The 18,604-nt window shown below is 47.8% G+C and overlaps 1 protein-coding gene across 5 annotated transcripts in view; it reads right to left on the reverse strand.

Annotated features, from left to right (window-relative positions):
* RYR1 (ryanodine receptor 1) overlaps positions 1-18,604 on the reverse strand; it is a 125,450-nt gene that overhangs the window by 28,812 nt on the left and 78,034 nt on the right. For 3 of the 5 annotated variants that reach the window (XM_081962068.1, XM_081962066.1, XM_081962070.1), the window contains exons 67-82: positions 18,089-18,329; positions 17,188-17,275; positions 16,928-17,020; positions 13,204-13,374; positions 12,671-12,730; positions 11,910-12,047; positions 10,805-10,917; positions 9,533-9,629; positions 9,281-9,387; positions 7,963-8,014; positions 6,973-7,035; positions 5,673-5,772; positions 5,044-5,123; positions 3,900-3,976; positions 3,322-3,395; positions 2,558-2,575 (exon numbers count right to left, since the gene is read on the reverse strand). In XM_081962068.1, coding sequence (XP_081818194.1) covers positions 2,558-2,575; positions 3,322-3,395; positions 3,900-3,976; positions 5,044-5,123; positions 5,673-5,772; positions 6,973-7,035; positions 7,963-8,014; positions 9,281-9,387; positions 9,533-9,629; positions 10,805-10,917; positions 11,910-12,047; positions 12,671-12,730; positions 13,204-13,374; positions 16,928-17,020; positions 17,188-17,275; positions 18,089-18,329 — 1,572 coding nt within the window. The remainder of the gene's footprint in view (positions 1-2,557; positions 2,576-3,321; positions 3,396-3,899; positions 3,977-5,043; positions 5,124-5,672; positions 5,773-6,972; positions 7,036-7,962; positions 8,015-9,280; positions 9,388-9,532; positions 9,630-10,804; positions 10,918-11,909; positions 12,048-12,670; positions 12,731-13,203; positions 13,375-16,927; positions 17,021-17,187; positions 17,276-18,088; positions 18,330-18,604) is intronic. The other 2 variants (XM_081962069.1, XM_081962067.1) reach the window with 1 other exon arrangement.

Here is an 18,604-nt window from a genome sequence, read left to right on the forward strand (position 1 = left end):
TAGTACAGAGAGAGAGAGAGAAAGATTATATCAAATACTAGAACAAGCACTATTATGCGAGCTTCTTAAAATATGCTAATATATTATTAGAGGACCACTTGCAAGGATAATACTGGATAGTGGTATAATAATACAGACTTTCCTGCATTAAACCAGGAATTTAATAAGAACAATACAGTACAATACGATAGCAGAGTTGGAAGGGACCTTGGAGGTCTTCTAGTCCAACCCCCTGCCTTAGGCAGGAAACTCTACACCACTTCAGATAAATGGTTGTCCAACATCTTAAAACTTCCAGTGTTGGGGCATTCACGACTTCTGGAGGCAACTTCTGTTCCACTGATTAATTGTTCTAACTATCAGGAACTTTCTCCTCAGTTCTAGGTTGCTTCTCTCCTTGATTAGTTTCCTCCCATTGCTTCTTGTTCTGCCCTCAGGTGCCTTGGAGAATACTTTGACTGCCTCTTCTTTGTGGCAACCCCTGAGATATTGGAACAATGCTATCCTGTCTCCCCTAGTCCTTCTTTTCCCTAAACTAGACCTACCCAGTTCCTGCAACCGTTCCTCATGTGTTTTAGCCTCTAGTCCCCTAATCATCTTTGTTGCTCTTCTCTGCACCCTTTCAACAATACAGTTACCAAAAGGATAGTTGCAATTTCAGATGCCAAAAATGTCCGTTATCTCAATTTCTACAGATTTACTATAATGACTGTTAGCATTCTGCGACGGTCGTTACTGTTGATAATTCATTTTTTTCAAAGCTGTTGTAAACTCACTCACTAAAGTCAAGGACTCTCTGCATGGACACATTTCTTAACAGAGGGACAAAGTTTACCTACGAGATGGAGGCCCAAGAAAGCGTAGTAAATATACTACACTTTTACTCTGCAACTTTTCTACTTGCTTAACCCACTGGTGCCTATCTCGAAAAACACACAGGCACAGACTTTTTCAAAACACAAAACACGAGAAGATATCTACACGGATACTGAAGACATAGGAATCAACAGCTAGTTGTACAAAGATGCTGCACTGTTACAAAGCACTTATGCCACCAACACAGCCGCACAGTTATGCTTGCACCCTTCTCTGTCACCAGTCTAAGCTGGGACAACTCTGCTGTGAACGAAATGGCAGGAGGGTGCAGGCACAGAGGCAACGAAGTGGGCTACACCGAAAATGGGATGAAGAAGAAAAGGAGAGGTGGGTGGGTGAAGAATTGAGATCTGCATCCAAAGTAGTCAGGAGCATCGCTTACAAGACAACAATATGCAGAACGCAAATTTGAATTTTTTTTGGGGGGTGGGGGTGGGAGGTGGGGAGGTAGAATGTGGTACTTGGGAAAAATTCATCCACTAAAGGACATGCACCAAATAGAGTTGAGGACACTTTCCTGCCCCCTCTGACGGCTGATCAGAACCCCCTCCAACAATTCAGGGTTGACGCGGATGTAATGGGTTGTGTGCAGGGGTAAAATTCAGCCGGTTCTGCCCGGTTCTGGAGAATCGGTAGGGGAAATTTTGAGTAGTTCGGAGAACCGGCAAATACCACCTCTGGCTGGCCCCAGAGTGGGGTGGGAATGGAGATTTCGCAGTATCCTTCCTTTGCCATGTCCACCAAGCCACGCCCACAGAACCAGTAGTAAAAAAAAACATTTGAATTTCACCACTGGTTGTGTGTTTATTCAGCCAGGTTCTGGTTGATCACAATGCCTTCCGCTCAAAAGTCAGAATAACCCAACTGTCTTCCATGGTGGGAAAGCTACCCCATCCAGAACGGCTCATTTCTTGGGCCTTGAAAGAGAAAACTACCTACCCTGTCCATAAAACATGGCCCAGTTTCTAAAGACCAACCTGGCTAGTCAACCCACCGCCAACTGATAAGACCAGATGGTTCAACCGTGGATTGATCTATCCATCATTATCCTTGACTGAACCACAGATTATAAACGCCTGTCTGCTTCGCTTGAGATTCCAGGTAAAGCCCAGATAAAGCTCAATTGAGGTAATTCGGGTTTTGATCACCAATATCAAGTCCCATCTGAAGACTGTAGAGTTGGGACTGTCTAGAACTTCCAGGATATTTGGCTCAAGGTGACCCAACCAAAGTTCTTTCTAAGGATCCATGTCGCGACATTCATCTTGCCCATCATCTAGTACGGGAGTGTCCAAACTTGGGAACTTTAAGACTTGTGGACTTCAACTCCCAGAATTCCCCAGGCTGGCTGGGGAATTCTGGGAGTTGAAGTCCACAAGTCTTAAAGTTCCCAAGTTTGGACACTCCTGGTCTAGTAGGTGCAAAATCCAGGACCTTCTAAAATCCCTACATTTGCAGCCCCTGGTATGTTAAGACACCCATGGCGAATTCCTCCGGGGTTCTAAGATTCTAAACCGGGGTTGGGAGGAAGTGGGAGGAGGGGGTTCCAATCAGTGGTTTTTTTTACCTTCCAGGTTAGAAACAGCAATTAAAATGGGGAAAAGAAAGAAAGAAAAGAAGCCGAGAAACTGACCATCAAAGAAAAACGCAATTTCACGAAAAAGCAAAAGAGATTATTTACCATTTTCACGACTGATGACTGAGGGAGGGGCAGCGGTGACACCAGGAGAGGGGAGGGGAAGGGAGAGAAGGAGGAAGGAGGAGAGAGGGGGGTGAGTGCAAGAAGGAAAAGGAAACCATTATAAACCAGAGAGAGGGAGCAAAATAAAAATCAAAATAAAATTAAAATGCCATTTAACGTGGAACAGAGAACGGATGAGACCAGAGAACCTGAGGTGGTGGAATGTGGATGGGGAGAAGGGAAGACCATTATTGGTTTTAGAAATCTCAATTAATTCGCACCTTTTGAGAAGGAAGCAGTGAACACAAAGAGGCTATGCAGAGGACTGGGACGGGTTTGGAGGAAGAGGAGGGAGAGGATGAACACTAGACAGGCTGGGGAAAGAAGCCAGTGTCCATTTTGGGGGGAAAAACCCTCTTTTGCATCCCTTCCCCGAGATGCAAACTCTGCCCCCATCTTCAAAACAACACTGAGCCTGCTCCACATCCAGCCTGGAGAAATGTCTGGGATGACATTTTCCAGAAAACAACAACTAAGAGATGATGTCCCACATGCAAAGCTTCGTAGCTTCCCCTGCTGAATTTTTTTGGCCGTGGGAGGCCTCCCCCAAAAAATCCAGTGGCCAGGACTCAACCTTGGCGGTGTCGGAAGGAGGGGTAGGATACTGCCTCCCGCCTGCCTCAGGAGGCAGAAGAGCTGAGACAAGCAGGAACGAGCTTCGTTCTTGGTGAATTTGCTGGAGCACCGGGACGAGAAGGACTTACCTGTTCCTTCTTCCGTTACCATCCCAAGTCCTTCAGCCTTGTTTTGCCTCTCAAAGGCATTGAGGTCCAGCACGCTGCAAATGAAGGGGAGGAACAGAACAAGAGAGGAAGTGAGGAAACAGTAGAATGGCAGATGCAGGGACAATAAACACTGGGGTAGCAGCTCCCCGGATGATGGTTATAACATCGACCTAGTTCAAGGGTGTCAAACTCGATTTCATTGAGGGCCGCATCAGGGTTGGGTTTGACCTCGGGAGCCCAGAGTGGGCGTGGCCAGCTTGACGTCACTTGTGTTGGGTCGCCTGTGTGGACCCAAGCGCTCTTCCAGCGAAAATGGGCTCCCGACTTCCATTTTCAACGGTGATGGCCTCCTGCAACCCTCTGCCAATGAAAATGAAGCTCTGAAGGCCTCACGAATTCCGTTTTAGGCTGCAATGGCCTCCTGCAACCCCCTGCCAGCAAAAACGGGAGCTCGGAAGGGGCCACCTGCAGCCCACACGAGGTCCATTTTTGCTGGCAGAGGCAGATAATGAGAAGCATTGAAAACAAAGAAAAAAGTAGAAGACAAGGCTAAGTACCTGCAGGTCTGCATTAGAGCCTGGACACTCTGAAAGAATCCCACCTCACGTTTCTCCTTCAGATAATCCAGCATTTTCTGAAGAGAGAGAGAAAGTCAACATTTGGACAGGACCAGAGAACCCCATGTTTTGTTGTTAGTTGCGAAGTCATGTCCGACCCATCGCAACCCCATGGACAATGTTCCTCCAGGCCTTCCTGTCCTCTATCATCCTCTGGAGTCCATTTAAAATCACGTCTACTGATTTGGTGACTCCATCCAGCCACCTCCTTCTCTGCCGTCCCCTTCTTCTTCTTTTGCCCTCCATCGGTCCCAGCATGAGGCTCTTCTCCAGGGAGTCCTTCTTCTCCTTCGGTGGCCAAAGTATTTGAGTTTCCTCTTCAGGATCTGGCCTTCTAAAGAGCAGTCAGGGTTGATCTCCTCTAGGACTGACCAGTTGGATGGCCTTGCAGTCCAAGGGACTCGCAGGAATCTTCTCCAGCACCGGAGTTCAAAGGCTTCCATTCTTTGGCAGTCAGCCTTCCTTATGGCCAAGTTTAGCTTTTGTTTAATCAATGTTAAACAAAATGTTTAGCTTTTGGTGAATCAAACAATGCAAGTTCCTATCTTCATAGATCATCGTTCTTCACATCTACAGGTCTGAAGGTCTAATCTACAGGAGGACCATACAATAGATGGAAGGAGAACCACACCATCCTCCATTGCATGGACCTAATCAGACCCTTCCAGTGGTCTTGTGTGAGAATCTAGAGACGTACCTTTCCCAACCCTGAAAATCAGATGCTTCAAAGGGGACTATCATGCGGTGAGACAGAAAGGCCCAAGTTTGCCTCCTTCAGTTAATTCTACAATTCTGATTTATCCTGGGAAGGAGGGGCCATGGAGGACCTCCAAAATGGATATCCATTTGATGTCATCTGTAGCTTGCGCTCACTTTTCTTTTAAAGATATCTCCCACCACCAGCTGTTCTCCAGAATGCTTCCCACTGAACCACTGTTCTCCAACTCTGACAGCCACTTGGCCCTAATTTTATACTCCATCCAGTGTTATCCGAGTCTTTTAATCTTGGGGTAAACTATTTCTCAGTCTCCAAGAATTAGCAAAAGGAAGAACCTGCCCAGGATCCTGGTCTCCTTCCTCTTACCTGCTGCACCTCCTCATTGCCACCATTGAGGATGGAGATGCCCAACTTCAGAGTGGAGGAAACCATGTTTCCAGGCTCCCCTGTCGAGACAGAAAACCAAATTATTTACTGACATCTCTTGTCTTGGAACACAGTGACTTTCTTCTCCAGGAGATACATCTAAAAACCAAATGAGATGGCAAGATTCTGTCTATAAGCAAAGGAACAATAAATCAACTAAGAAGCGACTTCGCTTTTGCTTCTTGGGTCTTGACGTCATTGTTATTAAACTAAGTTTTAAATATTAGTGCTACCTTCCTCTTCCTACTATCAAGACCTCAATAATATTGTTCATTTGCTCTTCATCCAGTTGTTCTTCTTTTCTCTCCCTCCCACTTCAGTCCTTCCTGTATCTCTTCTGGTACATGATGTGATATCCATGTTTGGCCATTACAACAACTTCTTCTTTGAATGGTCACTAAGCAAATGGTTGTAAGTTGAGGACCATTTGTATCTCCCAAATCTCCCAGCTCTACTTCTTCCCAACTTAATCAAGGTTTTCCTCTCTTGAGATGAAGTAATCCTGACCTATCCAGGGATCCATTCTTTACAGGAGATAAGCGGGAGGAAAATGTAGGATCGCTTCTAACCTTTACATGCGCTAATCATTTGCAGCACCATCTCGGCTGCTCCGCGATTGTGAAGTCGGGATTGTTGGTACAAAAGCTTCTGCTTCTCCATCTCCTTTTCCTGCAAGAAGACAAAGGATCAGGAGGGAGGAGGTTAAAGGAGGAAGACAAGGAGACTTCTTTTGTTGGTATCCAAAATTCAGATCAAAGCATGTCAGGTATGTTCCGGGGTCTGCCTGGGTGGTGTGCAAAGGTGCAGCATTTTAGAAGCTCCCAAAAGGTAGACTTCTTCTGTTTCTTAGATTTTCCTCTACTTCTTCCAACATTGGAATTCAAGTCAACCGCTAAAATGACATGCATTTGTTGGCTTGTTTATATCCCACCGTTATTATTTTTTACAATATATCCAACACATCTCCCTCCTATTTTCCCCACAACAACAATCCTCTGAGGTGGGTTGACCTGAGAGAGATAGTGACTGGTCACCCTGCCAGCTTCCATGCCTAAGGCAGGACTAGAACTCACCGTCTCCTGGTGACTGGCCCAAAGTCATCCAGCAAACTTTTGTGCCTAGGGCCAGACTAGAATTCACAATCTCCAAAGGGATTGGCCCTAAGTTTCCCAGCCAGCTTTCATGCCTAAGGTGGGACTAGAACTCACCATCTCCTAGTGATTAGCCCAAGGTCACCTAGTTGGCTTTCACGGCTAAAGTAGGACTAGAACTCCCACTTTCTAGCCTAGTGCCTTAATCAGATCAAACTAGCATTCTACGTGAAGATGGGAAATTGATAAGAGCAGAGACCTCTTCATATAATGCAGAATTGAATCTTTATGGTCATTTAGAAGATTCTAGAAGGGGAATGGATGAATTCATGGAGATGCCTTCAAAGGCTATTGATCTTGATGGCTGTTTATCACCTCCTGCATTTTTGGCAGTAGCCCTGACGCATCAGCGACTGGAAAATGACAAGGATGGTTGAAGTCCCTTCTGCATCTGTTCGACCGTTAGGAGGACATGGAATGATGGATTAGATGGGCTTGACCCCAACCCAGGCCTCTCCTGCTGCTTTTATGAAGGTTCACTAGATGATACGAGGTTTTGAAGGGACACCTGTAAGCAGAAGTGCGCTTACCGACTGCCCTAGGCTGCCATTTTCCTAGTATTGAAATGTAGGATTAAGTTTTCACATCTGGACTGTTTTGATCTTCTTGGCAAGTTGGGAGCACGCAGGTCATCTAATCAAGAAGGAAGATTTGACCACCTGCAGGTTAAGGTGTCCAAAAACCAATCTGAGAAGTTGAGAAGAGAGAAGTCACTAACCTCAAAAGGCACTTCTTCTTCCTCTTCCCCATCACCTTCTTCTCCTTCATTAATGTGGCAGCTCTAAAGTCCCAGGGATTTAAAAAAAGAAAAAGGAAAAGGAAAAAACGGAGTGAGCAGAAACACAGATATATGAAGATCCTATAACTGTCTGCTGGAAAACTCTCAGCCTGGCAAAGGAGCAGGGATCAAGCGGGGAGTTAGCCTTGAGTCCTTGTGCAGCTGCAAAAGTCTTAGATCTGACACCGCCTAAGTTCCATGGGACCTTATCTGTTTGTTCCCAAGCGAAGGCAAGCAGTCTGAAGAGATTCTTGTAGTATAGGTAGCACACAATAAAGTACGGTAGTCAACTTGAAACCTTCACATGTGGGTTTGGTTGCTTGTATCTGATTGTCAAGCTCGGAAGCAACCTCTTCCTTTGGGCCTCAAGCCTGCCCCACATTCTACTGTGGGAAACTGGAAGGGGGGGATTGTATGGAGCAGGGGAGATGTGTAGCCATAACGACATTCCTTCTCCAAGAGTCAAGGTCATCTTGTCCCTGCACCTGGACTGACGTGGATGGGAGGAATCTTCCTTTGTGACAGTGACTGATTGGACCATGTGATGGACATGTGGGTGTTGGGGCAGGGTCTTGAACTTTTAACTGGGTGGGGGGAAACCTGGAACCTTTCAGATTCGAGTTTTCCCAGATGTGCCAGCTAATAAATTGGAACTTTGAGGAATCTCTAGCCTCGTATTCTTATTTGATTGAGGATGCTATCTGGAACCCTGACAGTGATACTGTTCCAGCTACGATCCATTCCAAAGTATATATAAGATGCAAAAATGGGTTGTACCCCTTTCCCCCCCAATCCCTCCCACCAATGGCTCCTGCCCCGCCCATTTATGGAGAACAGCTGACAGGCCACATTTTCAGCCACAGAAGAGGGGACAACATAGCAAGACACTCAGCTTTTGAAGCAGACCGACATGCTCCATCTCTTGCTTACCTTGGCCATGATGTCAGCGTAGGCCATGTACAGATAATCTTCATCCAGTTTGCTGAAACAAAGTAAAGACATTCAGGATCAGGATCAGTCTCTCCTCCTCCAGATAGGCTGAACTCCCAACTCCCCAAATCGGCCAAGAAGTCTGGAAGTTTCAGGGCAACCGACCCTGAAGGACCTCAAGTGGTAGAAGGCTGGCCATACAAACCACGCAGACTTTTTACACCCTCAACGCTAAGAGAACCTCTATCACTTCTAGGGAGGATGCTTTTTCTTTCGAAAAGCATGAAGACTAGATTAGGGAAGGTAAGGGAATAAGAAATGATACCAAATTATATTTGGGTTTGCGGAAATCCAAGGAAACATAAACTGGGATTTGAAAGAGACACCTACAACAATAGAAAAAGAAAGGGAGAGAGGAGGAGAGAAGGAGAGGAAGACGGGGGAAAGAAGAAAGAGGTAAGGAGAGGAGGATGGAAGGTAGAGAAGGAAGGGAAGGAGAGGGGGTAAGAAGGGGAAGAGGAAGAGGAAGAGTAGGAGAAAGGTAAGGGAAGAAGGAAGGGGAAGGAGAGGAGGAAGGAAGGAAGTAGAGAAGAGATGGAGGGAGGGAGAAAAGAAAGGGAAAATAAGGTGGTGTTACAACAGGCGGAAGGGATGGTAAATAAAGCAACCCAAACTGTATATTATAACCTATTAAATGAAATAACAAATATATAAGAATGACAAATGTAAAAAAGAATAAGAAATGTGAATGTATACTTAAAATGGTATGTAATAGAATAAAAAATAAAAACAAATTGGGGGGAAAAAAGCATGGAGACATGGTTTTGCCAGCAGGCCAGAGTCCCCAGGGCAGTACGGAACCCACCAAGTGGTTGGTCCAATTGTCAGGGTCCCTGTTCTTTAGCTGTTCCCTTCGACTGGCAACTCTGTGCATGCGCACACTGGGAACAGGCTCCAGCTGTTCGTCTGCCCCACTGATGTCTGACTCCGAAGGCAGCTGATCGGACGGCCCTGGCCCCCTCTCTGCCTCCGACACAGAGCCCTCATCCGAGCCTTCCCTAAACTCCAGGACTGGCCCATGTCCCTCCCCAACCTCCTAACTGTCCGAATCTGCTGCCAGCTCCGCTGGCCACTGGCGGGCCACAACAGGACTTAGATCACTTGTGAGGATGCAATGATTCCAGGCTGATTCCTCTCTTGACTCCACCCTCAGGCTCCACCTGTCCTTCTCCTGCATCAGGGCAGAATGTTACAGCTACCTCATGCTTTTTGCGCCCAAATTCACACCGGGCTCTGACTTTATCACCATACTACAAACCTCTTTTCTGTTAACGCTGTCCTGCTAAAATGGAGAATGAGCTGATGCAGAGGATCTGGCTTCTTTTCCTGCTCCTCTTCCTCTTCCTCTTCCTGTGGCCCAGGTTTCTACATCCCACATCCCACAATAGGAAAAAGAGCAATTAGAAATCAGATCTGAAAAGTATTATTTCCCCTAAACAAACACCGGGGGATGGGAATTCAAACCAGGCCCCCAGTTGACCTCAGGTTCTTTCCCCCCAGGAAGACTCACAGACAGATCGTCAATCATTCTGTCTTCAAAGGGATGCTCTTCACTAAAGATCCAGGAATACTTGTAGCTCTCCAGGAACATGTTGCAAGCACGATGCCTGAGAAGCAGGAAGACAGGTCAATTGTGTCCTTCACCCCAGCCAGATGACTCTCATTTTGGCAGTGCTAGGGAAACACAGACCTCCCCAACTGCTGGAAGGGTCTATGCCAAGTTGCCATGGCCAATAGCGATAGCCCTTATATATACACTTCTTAGTGTTTTTACAGCCCTCTCTAAGCGGTTTTTACAAAGTCACCCTCTTGCCCCCAACAATCTGGGTCCTCATTTGACCCACCTCGGAAGGATAGTAGGCTGAGCCAACCTTGAGCCGGTGAGATTTGAACTCCAGACTGTGGGCAGAGTCAGCCTGCAATACCACATTCTAACCACTATCCCACCAGGGCTCCGGGTGCAACATCCAATCAACTACAACAATAGCCATAGCACTTAGACTTATATACTGCTTCACAGAGTATAGGTATGTAAGCAGTTTATATCTCTAAGCGGGTTACAGAGTCAGCCTCTTGCCTCCAACAATCTGGGCCCTCCTTTGACCCACCTTGGAAGGACGGAAGGCTGAGTCAACCTTGACCCGGTGAGATTTGAACTGCTGAACTACACTAGCAGTCAGCTGAAGTAGCCTGCAGTGCTGCACTCTAACCACTGCGCTACCTCGGCCAACTTGCCACAGGGCAACTCGCCATGGCCAACTCACTGTGGAATAACTCATCGCAGGAAAAGACCTACATTAATATCGAAGAAATAGCCGAATAGAATAATTAACCATGAGCCGTTGTGGCGCAGTGGTTAGGATCGCAGTTCTGAAAGCTACTTCTGCTGCTTGCCGGCTGCCTACAGTTTGGCAGTTCGATTCTCACCGGCTCAAGGTTGACTCAGCCTTCCATCCTTCCGAGGTGGGTCAAAGGAGGACCCAGATTGTTGGGGGCAAGAGGCTGAGAGAGGACTGGAAAGCACTGTGAAGCGATGTATATAAGTCTAAGCTAGGGCTATTAAAGAAACAATGCCAAAGGAGGGAGAAAATGAAATGTGAATGACAAAAATTAAAATTACTTTTAAAATTATTTTAAACAATTAAATTGAATTGTTGAATTGACCGTGGTGGTCAGTTGTCTGAGACCAGTTGTTCCATTCTGGCTGGAAGAGGTGAATCTGTGTATGGAATGACCCTTATTCCAATCAGCGCACCAGCCAACCCCAGCGGTATTGACTCACCTGGGCAGGTTATAGAGGGGTGTCATGCGGAAGCACGCAACCACTGCACGACGCCGTTGCTTGGAGAGCAATTTGTGCCACGCGGCTTTCTTGGATTTGTACGGGTGCTCTAACTGCAGAAGAAGGCAGAAGAAAACCAGGGTTGGAAGATAGGGTAAACCAGCACTTCTCTCTCGCTTTTCCTGATCAGTGGCTTCCTTCCCATTTCTTTATATTTCTCCTTTGAAGCTCCTCCCTCTGAAAACTCCAGGATCCATCAAGAAGATGGGTTACTAGGTCCCATTCCACTCTTATCATATCCACAAGGCCTTCCCCAGTGACCAATGCTTAGCTGGACAGCTAACAAATTCGCTGAATTGCCTTGGAGCAGTGGTACAATTCAGCCGGTTCTATCCGGTTCGGGCGGACCGGTAGCTGTGGTGACAGGAGGCTCCACCCAACTGCCGAGACGTCATCACGTCCCGTTTTTGATGCTCTGCGCATGCATAGAAGATCTTGTGCATGTGTGGAGGTGGCGCATGTACACACATTTGCAAACCAGTAGCGAAGGTAAGTTGATTTCATCCCTGCCTTGGAGACGTATATGCTCTCAGCATGTAGTTATTGAATGAATGTCTAGACCAGGGGTGTCCAAACTTGGGAACTTTAAGACTTGTGGACTCTGGGAGTTGAAGTCCACAAGTCTTAAAGTTCCCAAGTTTGGACACCCCTGGTCTAGAAGGATGATGATGATATTAAAAAAAGGATTTTTTAAAAAAAGGAAACAAAGAGAAAGGAAGTTTTTTTTAAAAAAAAAACTTCCAACAAGGACTTTTTACAAAATGGGACATGAGTCCCCTGGCATGGAGGGCTGGGAGATTAAAGGGTCCTGAGCAATGGATGTTATTGTGGGATTGATATTAACCCTAGGCTGCCATTCTGCTTATATTTATTGTTGGTGCTTCTTTGCTGCCATTGGATTTTTATTTTAAGTTGACTTTTTAATTTGGCAGCCACCGAGAATCGCGGTTCAAATTTGGGAAGCTCTCAGCAGCCATCAGAAATGTAGATAGCACATCCTTTTCTTTGACCTATGAACCTGCCAAATCCCTTTGTGGGTCTATACCTGTTCCAGGTGGTAGAGCACAGCAGAGACTTCTTGAACCCGTTTGACAATCTTTTCTGGATTGTTGCAGTCCTCGGCCTTCCCAGCCATTTCCTTGTAGAGCGCCATTTGCCAGCGCATGGAGGAGGAATTATCACACTGCAAGGCAAATGGGGACATTCACAGAGCATCTGAAGCATCACCTCCCCCCCCCCCCCCCCGCCCCAGCTCTATTTAAATGAGGTTTAAAACCAGTCTGTATCCCCAAATCCTGGTAGAATGAGTGATGAATCTCTTGTGGCATGTTCATGTTTTTTCCAGATTCTTAGTTTTATTATAGTCATTGTTATGTAGTAGTTTATAAGCTGCCCGGATTCGGAAGGAAGGACCGAAAGATAAGAAGAGAGGGAGGGAGGATGAGAGAAGGAAAGAAGGAAAGGGTGCGAGGGAAGGAAGGGGGGAGAGAGAGAGAAAGAAAGGGAGAAAGAAAAAAAGAAAGAAGGAAGGAAGGGGGAGGGAAGGAAGGAAGGAGAGAGAGAGAAAGAGGGAAAGAAGAGAGGAAGGAAGGGCAGGAGGGAGGAGAAAGAAAGAAAGAAAGAAAGAAAGAAAGAAAGAAAGAAAGAAAGAAAGAAAGAAAGAAAGAAAGAAAGAAAGAAAAGTTTGATTATACTCTGTAACTCACGTACTCATCCAGACAGGAAGGGAGGAAGTCTATTTAAGGAAAAACCTACAAAACCTGAATTCCCAAAACATCACTTTCTGGAGCAATTCCCGGTCCTCACCTTGCCTTGAAGATGAAGGTTGTTGTTGAGATATTCACGCACCTCTTCATCGGTGTCTTTCTGCAGAAAAGGAGAGCGTTCGCATGAATAGAGAAGCCAAGAAACAATCCCAGAAAGAACCTGTTCCCACCAGGTTCATCCCTTCTTAAATAAAACAATCAATTGTGATTTCTGAACATTTGTGTTCCTTGATTTGTATCTTTGATGGCAGGATAGAAATCACTGAAATCAAAGTGAGAACCCGAGGAGGAATATGGTCATTGTGATCGTGTGTGTGTGTGTGTGTGTGTGTAACAAAGTTGTCCTTTGTATCTTTTCTATCCTTCCTCAAGTAGGAAAGCGAATGCTCATTTCATGCTCCTCTCAATCATCTGTCTCGTTCCATGCTCTCCAGCTCCACGGTTGAGTGGACCTTCCAACATGGCTTCATGTCTAGTCAATCACAACCAGCCTGGTCAACAGTTGGAGATCTGGAGACTTTGCCATTGCCTCCTTCCTGGTTTCCTCAGCAGGCCCCACCCCAGGCCCCTCACCAAGGCGTAGCGCATCTTGGCCAGGGTGATGAGCTCTTGGTCAGTCGGGGAACACATGTTCAGGCCGATGGGAAGCATCTTCTTCAGTGTGGCCACGATGAGGGACGTGTGTACGGAATAGCGGTCCCCTCGGCGTTTCTTCTTGTGCCGTTCCTGGTCCGAGCCACCTGACTAGGAGAGGGAAGAGCCAAAATCAGCCTGGCGGGAAAGGGAGGTTGTGCCACTCAGTCTGTCCCCTGGCATGCCAACAGCTCGACTGGGCAAAAGCTTTAATGACCAAGCACTGCTTCAGACATGGGGATTCCATGACCTGGTGGGAAAGATGGACCAGATCCTCCCTCAAGAGAAGATGGGAGAGAAATCTAGGGCAGGGATGTCCAATCTTGGCCACTTGAAGACCTGTGGACTTCAACTCCCAGAATTCCCCAGCCCAGCACGTTGAAGTTGAAGTCCACAGCTCTTCAAGTTGACAAGGTTGGAGATCTATGATCCAGTGCAGGGGTCTCCAACCGTGGCAACTTTAAGACTTGTGAACTTCCAACTCCCGGAGCTGGCTGAGGAATTCTGGGAGTTGAAGTCCACCAGTCTTAAAGTTGCCAAGGTTGGAGACCTCTGATCCAGTGGTGTCAAAAGCAACAATCCAGAGACTGGCTGCCTCGAATACTCAAGGATCTGGGATCGATCACCGTTGCTTCCAAGACCGTCTGTCAGGAGCGTGTGGATCAAAATCTCATTCCATGCATTCACTTTTTGATCCACCAACTCAGAGACAAGAAAGGAGGATTTTGACCGGACTTCAGAAGTGAAGATGCACATGCAGAGGTTATTCCTGGATAGGGAAAAGGGTCTTCTGGGGATGAGAAGGGTTAAGGTTAGGGGTGTTAGCCAGTGTAGAGAGGACCCATTCGGAAGAACTGGAGGAGAGACAGAGAGCTGCAGATCTAGGAATGTGGAATTAAAATGAACAAGATAGAGGCAGTTGCTGGGCAAAGGAAATTATGGGACATTTTAGCAGGATTGATGGAAGTGTTCATGTCAAGAGGTCAGGGGTATCGGCAGGCAGAAAAGTCAAGATGGCGGCTGCCACGATGGGATCCAAGCTCCACCTGTTCTTTTATGGGATGTATTCACAGCAGAGGGTGGATCAGGGGTGGAATCCAGCAGGTTCTGACCAGTTCTGGAGAACCGGTAGTGGACATTTTGAGTAGTTCAGAGAATCGGGTGCGGAAATTTTGACTAGTTTGGAGAACCGGCAAATGCCACCTCCGGCTGGCACAGAGTTGGGTGGGAATGGAGATTTTGCAGTATCCTTCCTCTGCCACGTCCAGTAAGCCACGCCACGCTCACAGAACCGGCAGTAAAAAAAATTGAATTTCACCACTGGGGTGGATCACATCATAATGGCCATCGAGTTGATTCTTTTTAACCACATCCTACAGCAGGGGTGGGCAATTCATTTTCCCAAGGGGCCACATGAAACATTGGGACTGTTGTGGAGGCTAGGAGGGTGCATAGACAGGCATGCCCGCGCGTATGTAAATTGGAAAAAATAGAAGATAGCAATTGCCTTCAAAATAAAATAAAACCATGTGGACCGGATAGAGACAGCTAAAAGGCCCGATGTGGCGTGAGGGCCATAAAATGCCCAGGTCTGCCCTACAGAGTTTTAAACGGAAAGAAGATTCAGAACGTATATATTTCGTAGGCCAGTCATCTCCAACCTTACCGGCTCGGTGGACCGGCAGAGGTGTCAGTGGAGGGATGGGGGCCAGGAGTTGGGGACCCCTAAGGTAGACAACAGGTGTCAGGCCTGCAGCCACATTTTCTTTGGGGTCTTTGGCCTGCCACACTTTCTGTTTTTTTTCTACTATGCGTTTTCTATGGTGGGAAAATGAGAGGGGGGGGGGGATTGTACGGAGTTAGATGCTATGTAGCCATAACAAAATTCTTTCTAGAAGCCCAAGGTCATCCTTTGTCTCTGCACCTCTGCACCTAACCGGAACTGGATGGGTGGAAGCTGCCAGCATGGCAGTGGAAGATTGGACCACGGGGTGGACTTGTGGGGTGTGGGGGGCAAGATCATGAACTTTCAACTGGGTGGGGAAAACCGGGAAGCCTCCAGGGCTCTCTTCATAAATTGGAACTTTGAGCCATACTTTGCCTCGGACTCTGATTTAATTTTGGATGCTATTTGGAACCCTGACAATCAGATTTCTGAGACACCTGGACCAAATTTTCAAAATGGGCAGGATGGAGTTGGTGTGGCACGGAGAGGCCCTCTTCCTCCTCCTCGCCCCCCCAGAGATCAAAGTGAAATGAATTAATTCGGATCGATCAAGATGACAAGACACCCTTCCAGCATCTTTGCCCACTTAACAGCCAGCCTTGCAAAACAGCCTTGCCAACCTCAACTCAGAACCGCACACAAGCACGGTCGGCAGCCGAAGGGGCATGAACAGGCAACCTCTTCCTCCCCACCCCACCCTCGGAGAGTGGCAGGGCAGGATGATGGGCTGTGGGGCAGCACAGGGGGAAAAGAAGAGGACCAAGAAGGTGGATTGGGATTGGAGAAGGACTCCCAAGGCATGCTGGGAGTTAAGAGATGTTTCTTTTTTTAGTACTGGGTTTTGGAGACTCCGGGACCAAATCGGTTAGTTAGGAGGAGGAGGAGGAGGACATGCTGTGGCATGTCAGAACTACTCCAGAGCATGGCTGCCCGCTTCAACATGGCGTGAGTCCCACTAACTGGGTGACTGACAGGCAGAAAGTGCCACCCATCGCATGTCTGATGCGTTGCGGCCAGACCTGCAAAAAAGCTACTGCACTTTTTGTCATCGTCCATGCAGCCGCAGCCCCTTCCCTTCCTCCCGGGCCCCGGTTGACTTTTCAATTCCTCCCCCCCCCCCAGTTCTAAACAGGGAGGGAGCGAAGGGTTGCGGCAAAGATACCCCGTTGCTCCATGCTGCCTTGACCCTTTGGGCCAGTGGAACAGCTGTGCTTTTTGCTAACCTGGCTTTCTTCAGACTAACATGTGGAGATGGGTAGAAAAGGGAGACAAGACAGGAGAAAGAGAAGGTTAGAGGAAGAGGCGTTCATCCCCGCCTCACCGTTACTCAGGGGAAGGACTCAAAGCAAGAATTGTCTGTCCAGAACTTGGCGGATGTAAGCAATAGCAATTGCCCTTAGACTTATACACCGCTTCACAGTGCTCAGGATCGAACTCCAGACTGTGGGCAGAGTTAGCCTGCAATACCGCATTCTAACCACTGCGCCACCAGGGCTCCTATTGCAACATCCAACCAACTACAGCAATAGCCCTTAGACTTATATACCGCTTCACAGTGCTTTTACAGCCCTCTCTAAGCGGTTTACAGAGTCGGCCTCTTGCCCCCAACAATCTGGGTGTCTTCATTTTACCCGCCTCGGAAGGACGGAAGGCTGAGTCAACCTTGAGCCTGGTGGGATTTGAACTGCTGAACTGCAGTTAGCAGTCAGCTGAAGTAGCCTGTAGTACTGCAGTCTAGCCCCTGAGCCACCTCAGCTCCGATGAAATCACCCAGATGTTGGTTTCTTCCTGTGCACCTGGAGCTCAGCAACGGTTGGGTCAAAGACCCTTCCCCTCCTGGGACGCTATCGTGGCTTCAAGGGTGGCAAGAGCCGCTAAGGAGGACATACCCACTACCTTCTCCCCAGCCGAAGGAGGAGACCCCGGCAACCTTCTCACCTTGGACATTTTGCTTTTGCTGTCGGCTGTCAGGAAGGACATGTTGTTGATTTCGTTCTGAACGACGAAGTTTTGCTCCTCTCGCTTAAAATTCTGCAGGAGGAAGAAGAATCAGACGGCGAAGATTTCTACAGGGGCTTCAACCTAACACAGATGTCCGATTCTGCTGCCAGCTTTACTGGCCACTGGCGGGCCACAACAGAAAACTTGGAAATTGAACCCACAAGCCTGCCACTCTTCTACCCCCAAAGCTGACTCACATGGGACTTGGACCAATAAATAAAGATTTCCCCGATCATACGGAACAGTTCCTCAGCGTCCAAGTTGGGCTCGGTCAACCAGTGGGCCCTGCAGATGGAAAAGGAATGGTTGGTGAGCCCCTCCTTTTCCCCCGCTCCACACTCCATGGGATCTACTCTGCGGAAACTCAGCACTGAAGCTCAGCCTATCAACAGAAGAGAACAACTGTAGCTCAGGGTTGAACTGAGGGGTTCTTGGTGCTCTTTTGCTTTTCTTAAAGACGTTTCCTTCCCCAACTAGGGAACATCATCAGTGCTAGAAGGGAGCGGAGTATGCGAAGGAGAAGTGTGGAGGACGGTTGGGGGATCCTTGGCGCTCTCTGCGCTTGGTGGTTTTCTGGCAAATATTCCACGACCCAACTAGGTAACATTATCAGTGCTAGGGGGGTGAGTGTGGAGTGAGCAAACTCTCCTCCCGTCTAGCATTTATGATATTATTCAGTTTGGTAATAAAACATCTGCAAGAAAACTACAGAGAGAGAGAGAGGGAGGGAGAGAGAGGAGGGAGAGAGTGTGTGTGTGACAGGCTTTCATTCCTAAAGTGGGACTAGAACTCACTGTCTCCTAGTGATAGGTCCAAAGTCATCAGATCGGATTTTGTGCCTAAAGCGGGACTAGAACTCCCTGTTTCCTGGTGATTAGCCGGACGCCATTGAGCTGGCTTTCATGACTAAGGAGGGACTCGAACTCAAGAGTTTCTTGCTTTCTAGCCTGGTGCCTTCACCACTAGACCAAATGGGCTCTCTCCTGAAATCCCTGCGCTGTGTTTCTTAACTACACCCACCTCGAACTCCTGAGGCTGTCATTACCTCGCACGTTGCAATCTGCTCCCGGCTTCGGTTCGCCAAGTGTGGATTATTACCTGTTGTTGTCCACGTAGCGGATCAGCAACGGGTAGAGGGCGTAGAGGTCGCGACACAGCACCGAAAACTCATCCCGGATGAGAAGCTCCGTGTCTTCCGATTCGGACTTGGCCTCCAGCCGCAGCTGTTCTTCCTCCGCCACCACTTTCCCCGACCGCTTCTTCAGCTTCTCCATGGTGGGGATGAAATGGGAACGGAGCAGTTCGGGCTTGGCCTTGCTGACAATGGGCTGTGCAAAGACTGCGCAGGGGGAAGAGCCTCCTCAGTCGGGAGCAGACTACCTTTCCCCAAGTTTCAAGTTAAGAGTCCCTCAAAACCATTCCAGAGGGACTGGAATAACCGCTGAACCTCTAGCTGCTTATTGGCCCAGGTAAGTCCCTTCTGATGCGCCAAAGTCAGTGGGGAAACCAGATCCACTTAACAACTGGGTCACTAATTTAAGATCTGCGGTGATTCCCTTAACAACGGTGGCAAGAAAAGTCGTAAAATGCGGCAAAGCATTCACTCAATGAATT

The sequence above is a fragment of the Natrix helvetica genome (genome assembly GCF_964273705.1).
Source record: "Natrix helvetica genome assembly, chromosome: 9".
NCBI classification, from domain to species: Eukaryota; Metazoa; Chordata; class Lepidosauria; order Squamata; family Natricidae; genus Natrix; species Natrix helvetica.